Raw genomic sequence first — 12,419 nt, 5'->3', positions numbered from 1 at the left:
GAATACTATTCAGTAATAAAAGGAAAATTTATTTTGAGAAAATTAATTTCTATTGTTTAATGCATTCAGTCTATGGTATTCTGTTATGACAGCCCAAGCAGACTAAGACACAGTAGCATCCCACATCCGGGTGCCAAAAATCCGTATTAGTGTCCTGTGGCTGCTGTAACTAATTACCACAAATTTGATGACTTAAAATATAAGAAATCTATTCCTTTACAGTTCTGGGGGCCAGAAGTCCAAAATCAGTTTCACTGGACCAAAATCAAGGTGTCAGTAGCGCTATATTCTCCCTAGAGACTCTAGAGGAGAATATGTTGCCTCTTCCAGCTTCTGCTGCCAGTATTTCTTGGCCTGTGGCTGCACTGCAATCTCTCCACCATGGTCTCACTGCCTTCTCCTTTTCTGTCTGACAAATCCGCCTGTGCCTTATAAGAAGGACACTTGTGGTTACAATTAGATTCCATTCAGATAATCCACAATAATCTCCCCGTGGCAAAATCCTTAATTTAATAATCCTGCAATCCTTTTTTTTTTTTGTCATGTAAGGTAGTATTCACAGGTTTCAGGGATTAGGACATGGACATTTTGGGGAGGCCATTCATCAGCATATTGTACTATATTATGACAGTTAACAAGTCTTCTACTTAGACTACCTTACAGGAGACCAAACTCTGTCTCTAAACATTCACTATCTTCCCATAGTCTCCCCATCTGTACCCCAAGTCATCTTCCAAACCCCCAACTGTATTCCCAATTTACTTGCCCAAAGCTCCCCCTGCATTCTTTTGTGTATTTGTGTGAAATGTTATGTTTATTCTGATACTTATGATCAATGGTACAACTAATCTAGAATAAATTATCAAGTAAATTTTATACATATGTTCAGGCCTGGGGTTTTTCAATGACTTTAAATTTGTGATCTTCTAATTTGAAGTTAGGGAATGTAGCCATGTCTCCTTTACCATACATTTGCTTACTCTTAAAAAGCTCCCTCTCCAGGTCCTGCTGATACTCTGGACCAGTATCAACAGGTCCTCCAGATGACTGTCACTTAGTTCTGTATCTCTAATCTTATCCAAGAAGAGTTTCTGTGTAGGATCAATTTCCTTAAATGCCACTGCTGCAACACCAATGTTCCTCCTCAAATGGACTGAGACTGCAGACTGGATGAGACAGGAGAACCTGAAGAGCCTCTGAAGAATCATAGTGATTCTGTGACTTAGCACTCACTTAGGAGCTGTCCCTGCCCCACCACTTAAATTGTCCTCTAGCAGCTCCATTCCTCCTGAAGACCTGCACAAGATATCCTTTAGTTGCATGCAAACTGTCCATTACCCCAACCAACCTTTGATCACCACTCACATCTATCCCTAAACATACCCAACTTGACCATCAATTGTTCTCTCTTGGCGGGGGCCATGCTGCTCATGCTGTTTGACAAGGTCCAGGCACGAGGAGGCATCCCGAAAGCCAGGAAACCTCATAGCTGGCCCCGGCCAATTCCCGCACTTATTTTTGCAGTTATGATGTTGGTGATTGGGTTCATATATGGGAAATCTTATGTATTTAAGATTGATTCACTTTTAATAAATAACATAATCCAAAATATTGATCAAAACAGCAATTCCGGAAATGAAAGCAGTATTATGGGACCAACTGTTCCAGGCATACTGCCATAAATAAGTGAGGCAGAACAACTCAAACCTGTCTTAAAACTAGATGCAGTTTGTCCTCCCTTTTGTAACAATCCAAACATGACTAACCAAGATTTCTTTAGAATATTGTCAGAGAAGGAGTTATGGGAACCTGGGCCATGGAAAAACCCATTCTTCCAAGAAACTTAAATGAAACAGCAAAGTAATAAAAAGAGATTAATAGTCCCCACTGCCCACAGCCCCCTTATGTTGCTTATAATATTAGAAGACACCTCTCGTATCCCCCTTGAAGAAAGAATTTATGAGAAAAATAGGAAGATTTATATTTACAAATAACCCATTATAGAAGTTTATGATAAATCTATGACAAAATATTACTATATTAATAGTAAGGTAATAAGAGCAGATTTAGTGTTATTATATAAAAGATTAAAGGGACTGCAAGGCCCTGGTGCCTGTAAACGCAGGAGGAAAGGTTTATACATCTGAAATTGTGGAATAAATATTGTAAAAGAATAAGGTGTTCCTATTGTATCCATAGGAATAATGAAGAATGTCGAAACTTATGGGTAATAAGAGTACCATCCCTAGATTTTAGATGTAAGCCTAAACCCACATGTGTAGGATAAGGTTTAATTAATAATATAATATTACATTTAATAACCAAAAGACATATAGCTTGAATTTTATATAACCTATTTAAACTTTATATAGCCTTAGACACATATCTTAAACCATATATAATCTTACACACTTGTAAGTAAAAATCATAGCCCACATGCTGTCTCACGCCATTTTCTGTTTAGCACCTAGCACGTAGCTTACATTAATTACTAATCAAAATAGACTAGGGAAAAGTTAAAAATTAAATGTTAAATGGCTACTATTCGAGGAAATAATGATATTTACTTAAAGGTAATAAGCCAGAATTATGCAAAAACTGATAGAAAAATGATTGTATTAATCATGATTAAAGAAAAATACTTAATATTATGTAAACCTTAAAAAGATATAAAAATAAAGACCCTGCTGCTTGATATCAGGAGATGTTTCAACTTTGATCAGGTGTTTTGTCTCCCCATTCATTTCCTCACTCACTGATGTTGTCCTTTCCTTTGTGACCCACACCTCAGCTGGAGCTGGACTCCGACACTCTCCCTTCCCTCTATATCTCCCATTCACATGCCCCACCCCTGCCTCGCAGATGCCTTGCAATGAAAACCCAGCTGCACCAGAGAGAGAGAGAGAGAGCACTGAAAAAACTGTAAAGTTGTGAACAAGAGATTAAGAGAGACTGAGTGAGACAGCAGATGGGCTTGTTGTGCAGGGTACATGGTGAGGAAACACTTGTCATGAAGATATTTGGGATGTGTGTAGGAAGCTGGTGTTGATAGGACTGGACTGCATGTCAGAATAATTAATCTGTGGGTTTAATGCTATAAAGTTTTTTCTCTCAGTCTGCTCCAAGTCTTTTAACTTTGCAGAATCTTTCATCAGGTTATAGTTTTATATTTTGATACGGTCAAACAGGAGAGATGGTTGGAGCTCAATGCTAAATTGTCCCTGGGTTCCAATCCCAGGTTTTATAAGTCAACTGTGTCAAGTGGCTTCATCTTGCTGTACCTTGGTTTCCTGATCTATATATTGGGAAACCTTCTTTATGGTCTTTAGTGAGGATTAAAAATGAATTAATGCAGTAGATGAATGGATAAAGAAGATGTGGTACATATACACAATGGAATATTATTCAGCCATAAGAAGAAAACAAATCCTACCATTTGCAACAACATGGATGGAGGGTATTATGCTCAGTAAAATAAGCCAGGTGGAAAAAGACAAGTATCAAATGACTTTACTCATCTGTGGAGTATAAGAACAATAAAAAAAACTGAAAGAACAAAACAGCACCAGACTCACAGAACCCAAGAATGGACTAACAGTTACCAAAGGGAAAGGGACTGAGGAGGATTGGTGGGAAGGGAGGAACAAGGGGGGGAAAGAGGCATTACGACTAGGAGACATAATGTAAGGGGTGGGGGGAACGGGGAGGGCTGTACAACACAGAGAAGACAAGTAGTGATTCTATAGCATCTTATTACACTGATGGACAGTGACTGTAATGGGGTATGTGGTGGGGACTTGATGATGGGGGGAATCTAGTAACCATAATGTCACTCATGTAATTGTAGATTAATGATACCAAAATAAAAAAATTACAAAAAAGAGGAATAAAGTAGAAGGACTCATAATTCAATGTCAAAATTTACTATAAAGCGGGGGAGAGCCAAGATGGCAGCATGAGTAGAGCAGCGGAAATCTCCTCTGAAAACCATATATGTTTTTGAAAATACAACAAATACAACTATTCCTAAAAGAGAAACCAGAAGATACAGGACAACAGTCAGGCTATATCCACACCTGTGAGAACCCAGTGCCTCACGAAGGGGGTAAGATACAAGCCACAGCCCAGCAGGACCCAAGCAATCCTCACCCCAGCTCCCGGCAGGAGGAGAGGAGTCGAAGTGGGGAGGGAGAGGGAGCGCAAGACTGCTAAACACCTAGCCCTAGCCATCTGCACCAGAGCGCAGACACACACTGCGTGGGGTGCTGGATACTAGGGAAACGGTACAGTAAAACGTGTAAGTGGCTCCCTGGAGCTGGTGCCCCTGGGAAAAAGAAAACCGGGTGCTTTTTGAAAGGCTTGAAGCTGGACGTAAACATCCCAGGACACATAGTCAAGCAACTGGAAATCCCGGGGAACTCTAGGCGCCCAAACCCCCTGGGTGGCAGTGTAGCTCGGAGGCCCCTCACGGAGACAAACAGCATCCTTCCCATTTCCCCTCAGACACCACCCCGCCATAGTAGAGCTGCAGCCTGAGGCCGGCCATGCCCACAGCAACCGTGGGGCTTAACTCCACAGCGACCGAACAAGAATTAGAGACCCCATCTGTGCACAGCTACCCAGCACAAGCCACTATGGGTCACCATTCTCCCAGGAGAGGAAGGCCACAAACCAGCAAGAAGGAACGTTCTCCCAGCCAACACACATGCCAGCTCCCCACAACTACCTCTATCGCCATGAAAAGGCAGAAGAATTTGATACAGACCAGACTAACCCAGACATCCTTCCCTGAGAAGGAATCTGGGGAGACAGACCTAACCAATCTCGCTGAAAAAGAATTCAAAATAAAGGTCATAACCATGCTGATGGAGCTGCAGAAAAATATGCAAGAGCTAAGGGATGAAGTCCGGAAGGAGATCACAGAAATGAAACAAACTCTGGAAGGATTTATAAGCAGAATGGATAAGATGCAAGGGGCCAGTGATGGAATAGAGACCAGAGAACAGGAACGCATATAAGCTGACACAGAGAGAGATAAAAGGATCTCCAGGAGTGAAACAATATTAACAGAATTGTGTGACCAATCCAAAAGGAACAATATCGGCATTATAGAGGTACCAGAAGAAGAAGAGAGAGAAAAAGGGATACAATGTGTACTTGAAGAAATAATTGCTGAAAACTTCCCCAAACTGGGGGAGGAAATAATCATTCAAACCACAGAAGTATACAGAATTTCCAAGAGAAGGGACCCAAGGAGGACAACACCAAGACACATAATAATTAAAATGGCAAAGATGAAGTACAAGGACAGAGATTTAAAGGCAGTTAGAGAGAGGAAAAAGGTTACCTACAAAGGAAAACCCATCAGGCTATCATCAGACTTCAAAACAGAAACATTACAGGTCAGAAGAGAATGGCATGATATATTTAATGCAATGAAACAGAACAACCTAGAAAAAAGAATACTGTATCCAGCATGATTATCATTTAAATATGAAGGAGGGATTAAACAATTCCCAGACAAGCAAAAGGTTGAGGGAATTTACCTCCCACAAACCACCACTACAGGGTATTTTAGAGGTACTGCTCTAGATGGGAGCACTCCTAAGGCTAAACAGATGTCAACAGAGAAAATAAAATCATAGCAAAGAAAGAAGACCAACCAACACTAACTAAAGGCAAAAGATAAAATCAACTACCTACAAAAGCAGTTAAAGGAAACACAAAAGAACACAGAATAAAACACCCAACATAAAAAGAACGGAGGAGGAGGAATAAGAAGGGAGAGAAATAATCATCAGACAGTGTATATATATATACACTGTATATATACAGTGTATATAACCACAAATCTAAAACCTGCAAGGGGAATAAGTACATATCTTTCAATAAACACCCTAAATGTAAATGGACTGAATGCACCAATCAAAAGACACAGAGTAATAGAATGGATAAACAAGCAAGACCAATCTATATGCTGCTTACAAGAGATCCACCTCAAACTGAAAGACATGCACAGAATAAAAGTCAAGGGATGGAAAAAGATATTTCATGCAAACAACAGGGAGAAAAAAGTGGGTGTTGCAGTACTAATATCAGACAAAATAGACTTCAAAACAAAGAAAGTAACAAGAGATAAAGAAGGACATTACATAATGATAAAGGGCTCAGTCCAACAAGAGGATATAACCATTATAAATATATATGCACCCAATACAGGAGCACCAGCATATGTGAAACAAATACTAACAGAACTAAAGGAGGAAATAGAATACAATGCATTCATTTTAGGAGACTTCAACACACCACTCACTCCAAAGGACAGATCCACCAGACAGAAAATAAGTAAGGACACAGAGGCACTGAACAACACACCAGAGCAGATGGATCTAATAGACATCTATAGAACTCTACACCCAAAAGCAGCAGGATACACATTCTTCTCAAGTGCACATGGAACATTCTCCAGAATAGACCACATAGTAGGCCACAAAAGGAGCCTCAGTAAATTCAAAAACATTGAAATTCTACCAACCAACTTATAAGACCACAAATGAATAAAACTAGAACTAAACTGTACAAAGAAAGCAAAAAGGCCCACAAACACATGGAGGCTTAACAACATGCTCCTAAATGATCAATGGATCAACGACCAAATTAAAATAGAGATCAAGTGGGATCCAAGATGGCTACATGAGTAGAACAGCAGAAATCTTCTCCCCAAACCACATATATTTTTGAAAATACAGCAAACACAACTCTTCCTAAAAGAGAAACCAGAAGACACAGGACAATAGCCAGACTACATCCACACCTGCGAGAACTCAATGCCTCGTGAAGGGGTAAGATACAAGCCGCGGCCGAGTGGGACCCGAGTGCCCCTCACCCCAGCTCCTGGCGGGAGTAGAGGAGTTAGAGTGGGGAGGGAGAAAGAGCCCAGGACTGCTAAATAGCCAGCCCTAGCCATCCGCACCACAGTGCAGACACAGTGCATGTGTGGGGTTCTGGAAACTAGGGAAACAGGACAGTAAGACCTGTGAGAGGGTCCCCGCATCTGGCACCCCTGGGACAAAGAAAAGCGAGTGCTTTTTGAAAGTCTTAAAGGGACAGGGACCCCACAGCTGGACAGAAGTGTGCCAGGACACAACGCAGCAACTGGGAAGCCCAGGGAACTCTGGGCACCCTAACCCCCTGGGCAGCAGGGCAGCTTGGAGGCCCCTCACAGAGATAAACAGCCTCCCAGGGATGTCCCCTCCGACGGAGCTTCGCCATATCGGAGCAGTGGCCCAAGGCAGGCCACGCCCACAGCAACCACTGAGCTAAACTCCATAGAAGCCAGGAAAGAATCAGAAGCCCCATCTGCACACAGCTGCCCAGCACAAGCCGCTAGAGGTTGCTGTTCTCCCAGGAGAGGAAGGCCACAAACCAACAAGAAGGGACGTTCTTCCAGCCAGCACTTGCGCCAGCTCCGCAAACTATCTCTATCGCCATTAAAAGGCAGAAGAATTTGATACAGACCAAAATCATAACCCCTGAGAAGGAGCTAGACCTAACCAGTCTTCCTGAAAAAGAATTCAAAATAAAAATCATAAACATGCTGACGGAGCTTCAGAGAAATATACAAGAGCTAAGGGATGATGTCCAGAAGGGGATTACAGAAGTGAAACAATCTCTGGTAGGATTTATAAGCAGAATGGATAAGATGCAAGAGGCCATTGATGGAATAGAAACCAGAGAACAGGAACGCATAGAAGCTGATGCAGAGAGAGATAAAAGGATCTCCAGGAATGAAACAGTATTAAGAGAACTGTGTGACCAATCCAAAAGGAACAATATCCGCATTACTGGGGTACCAGAGAAAGAAGAGAGAGAAAAAGGGATAGAAAGTGTCTTTGAAGAAATAATTGCCAAGAACTTCCCCAAACTGGGGGAGGAAATAGTTTCTCAGACTACGGAAGCACACAGAACTACCAACAGAAGGGACCCAAAGCAGACAACACCAAGACACATAATAATTAAAATGGCAAAGATCAAGGACAAGGACAGAGTATTACAGGAAGCAAGAGAGAGAAAAAAGTCACCTACAAAGGAAAACCCATCAGGCTATCATCAGACTTCTCAACAGAAACCTTACAGGCCAGAAGAGAATGGCATGATATATTTAATGCAATGAAACAGAAGGGCCTTGAACCAAGGATACTGTATCCAGCATGATTATCATTTAAATACGAAGGAGGGATTAAACAATTCCCAGACAAGCAAAAGTTGAGGGAATTTGCCTTCCACAAACCACCTCTACAGGGTATTTTAGAGGGACTGGTCTAGATGGGAGCACTCCTAAAAAGAGCACAGAACAGAACACACAACCTATGAAGAATGGAGGAGGAGGAATAAGAAGGGAGAGAAATAATCATCAGAATCTGTTTATAATAGCTCAATAAGTGAGTTAAGTAAGACAGTGATGTAGTAAAGAAGCTAACCTTGAATCTTTGGTAACCACGAATCTAAAGCTTGCAATGGCAATAGGTACATATCTTTCAATAATCACCCTAAATGTAAATGGACTGAATGCACCAATCAAAAGACACATTGTAATAGAATGGATAAAAAAGCAGGACCCATCTATATGCTGCTTACAAGAGACTCACCTTAAACCCAAAGACATGCACAGGTTAAAAGTCAAGGGATGGAAAAAGATATCTCATGCAAACAACAGGGAGAAAAAAGCAGGTGTTGCAATACTAGTATCAGACAAAACAGACTTCAAAATAAAGAAGGTAACAGGAGGTAAAGAAGGACACTATATAATGATAAAGGGCTCAGTCTTACAAGAGGATATAACCGTCATAAATATATATGCACCCAATACAGGAGCACCAATATATGTGAAACAAATGCTAACAGAATTAAAGGAGGAAATAGAATGCAATGCATTCATTTTGGGAGACTTTAACACACCACTCACTCCAAAGGACAGATACACCAGACAGAAAATAAGTAAGGACACAGAGGCACTGAACAACACCCTAGAACAGATAGACCTAATAGACGTCTATAGAACTCTACATCCAAAAGAACAGGATACACATTCTTCTCAAGTGCACATGGAACATTCTCCAGAAAAGACCACATACTAAGCCACAAAAAGAGCCTCAGTAAATTCCAAAAGATTGAAATCCTACCAACCAACTTTTCAGACCACAAAGCTATAAAACTAGAAATAAATTGTACAAAGAAAGCAAAAAAGCCCACGAACACATGGAGGATTAACAACATGCTCCTAAATAATCAATGGATCAACCACCAAATTAAAATGGAAATCCAGCAATATATGGAAACAAATGACAACAACAACACAAAGCCCCAACTTCTGTGGGATGCAGCAAAAGCAGTCTTAAGAGGAAAGTATATAGCAATCCAGGCATATTTACAGAAGGAAGAACAATCCCAAATGAATAGTCTAATGTCACAACTATCAAAATTGGTTAAAGAAGAACAAATGAGGCCTAAGGTCAGCAGATGGAGGGACATAATAAAGATCAGAGAAGAAATTTTAAAAATTGAGAATAATAAAACAATAGAAAAAATCAGTGAAACCAGGAGCTGGTTCTTTGAGAAAATAAACAAAATAGATAAGCCAGCCAGACTTATTTAGAGTAAAAGACAGTCAACACACATCAACAGAATCAGAAACGAGAAAGGAAAAATCAGGATGGATCCCACAGAAATACAAAGAATTATTAGAGAATACTATGAAAACCTATATGCTAACAAGCTGGAAAACCTAGGAGAAATCAACAACTTCCTAGAAAAATACAACCTTCCAAGACTGACCCAGAAAGAAGCAGAAAATCTAAACAGAACAATTACCAGCAACGAAACTGAAGAGGTAATCAAAAAACTACCCAAGAAAAACACCCTGCACCAGATGGATTTACCTCGGAATTTTATCAGATATATACAGAGAAGACATAATACCCATTCTCCTTAAAGTTTTCCAAAAAATTGAAGAGGAGGGAATACTCCCCAACTCATTCTATGAAGCCAACATCACCCTAATACCAAAACCACGCAAAGACCCCACCAAAAAAGGAAACTACAGACCTATATCCTTGATGAACGTAGATGCAAAAATACTCAACAAAATACTAGCAAACTGAATTCAAAAATACATCAAAAGGATCATACACCATGACCAAGTGGGATTCATCCCAGGGATGCAAGGATGGTACATCATTTGAAAATCCATCAACATCATCCACCACATCAACATAAAGACAAAAACCACATGATCATCTCCATAGACGCTGAGAAAGCATTTGACAAAATTCAACATCCATTCATACTAAAAACTCTCAACAAAATGCGCATAGAGGGCAAGCACCTCAACATAATAAAGGCCATATATGATAAACCCACAGCCAACATCATACTGAACAGCAAGATTCTGAAAGCTTTTCCTCTGAAATAGGGAACAACACAGGGATGCCCACTCTCCCCACTGTTATTCAACATAGTACTAGAGGTCCTAGCCACGACAATTAGACAAAACAAAGAAATACAAGGAATCCAGATTGGTAAAGAAGAAGTTAAATTGTCACTATTTGTAGATGACATGATACTGTACATAAAAAACCCTGAAGACTCCACTGCAAAATTACTAGAACTAATATCAGAATTCAGCAAAGTTGCAGGATAAAAAATTAGCACACAGAAATCTGTGGCTTTCCTATACACTAACAATGAACTAATAGAAAGAGAAATCAGGAAAACAATTCCATTCACAATAGCATCAAAAAGAATAAAATACCTAGGAATAAACCTAGCCAAGGAAGTGAAAGACCTATACTCTGAAAACTACAAGACACTCTTAAGAGAAATTAAAGAGGGCACTAACAAATGGAAACTCATCCCATACTCTTGGCTAGGAAGAATTAATATTGTCCAAATGGCCATCCTGCCCAAAGCAATATACAGATTCGATGCAATCCCTATCAAATTACCAACAGCATTCTTCAATGAAGTGGAACAAATAATTCAAAAATTCATATGGAACCACCAAAGACCCTGAATAGCCAAAGCAATCCTGAGAAGGAAAAATAAAGTAGGGGGTATCTCACTCCCCAACTTCAAGCTCTACTACAAAGCCACAGTAATCAAGACAATTTGGTACTGGCACAAGAACAGAGCCACAGACCAGTGGAACACAATAGAGACTCCAAACATTAACCCGAACATATATGGCCAATTAATATACGATAAAGGAGCCATGGACATACAATGGGGAAATGACAGTCTCTTCAACAGATGGTGCTGGCAAAACTGGACAGCTACATGTAAGAGAATGAAACTGGATCACTGTCTTACCCCATACACAAAAGTAAATTCGAAATGTATCAAAGACCTGAATGTAAGTCATAAAACCAAAAAACCCTTAGAAAAAAACATAGGCAAAAATCTCATGGACATAAACATGAGTGACTTCTTCATGAACATATCTCCCTGGGCAAGGAAAACAAAAGCAAAAATGAGCAAGTGGAACTATATCAAGCTAAAAAGCTTCTGTACAGCAAAGGACACCATCAATAGAACAAACAGGTATCCTACAGTATGGGAGAATATATTTATAAAAGACAGATCCGATAAAGGATTGACATCCAAAATATATAAAGAGCTCACACACCTCAACAAACAAAAAGCAAATAATCCAATTAAAAAATGGACAAAGGAGCTGAATAGACAGTTCTCTAAAAAAGAAATTCAGGTGGCCAACAGACACATGAAAAGATGCTCCATATCGCTAGTCATCAGAGAAATGCAAATTAAAACCACAATGAGATATCACCTCACACCAGTAATGATGACCACCATCCAAAAGACAAACAACAACAAATGTTGGCGAGGTTGTGGAGAAAGGGGAACCCTTCTACACTGCTGGTGCGAATGTAAATTAGTTTAACCATTGTGGAAAGCAGTATGGAGGTTACTCAAAAAGCTCAAAATAGATGTACCATTTGACCCAGGAATTCCACTTCTAGGAATTTACTCTAAGAATGCAGCAGCCCAGTTTGAGAAAGACAAATGCACCCCTATGTTTATCGCAGCACTATTTACAGTAGCCAAGAAATGGAAGCAACCTAAGTGTCCATCAGTAGATGAATGGATAAAGAAGTGGTACATATACACAATGGAATACTATTCAGTCATAAGAACCAAACATATCCTACCATTTGCAACGACATGGATGGCTAGAGGGTATTATGCTCAGTGAAATAAGCCAGGCAGAGAAAGACAAGTATCAAATGATTTCACTCATATATGGAGTATAAGAGCAAAGAAAAAATGAAGGAACAAAAACAGCAGCAGAATCACAGAACCCAAAAATGGACTAACAGTTACAAAGGGAAAGGGACTAGGGA

General features: G+C 40.1%; 1 protein-coding gene across 1 annotated transcript; it reads right to left on the bottom strand.

The window, feature by feature from the left end:
- Positions 1–885: 885 nt before the first annotated feature.
- On the bottom strand, positions 886–1,208 carry LOC108396230 (ATP synthase-coupling factor 6, mitochondrial-like). The gene is given in 2 exon segments (XM_073228170.1): positions 886–1,067; positions 1,070–1,208. Coding segments are annotated over 2 exon segments (321 nt in total).
- Positions 1,209–12,419: the final 11,211 nt, after the last annotated feature.

Source organism: Manis javanica, chromosome X, assembly GCF_040802235.1.
Source record: "Manis javanica isolate MJ-LG chromosome X, MJ_LKY, whole genome shotgun sequence".
Classification (NCBI taxonomy): Eukaryota; Metazoa; Chordata; class Mammalia; order Pholidota; family Manidae; genus Manis; species Manis javanica.
Note: the sequence above shows the minus strand (reverse complement) of the source record. Positions and strands in the feature narration are given on the sequence as shown.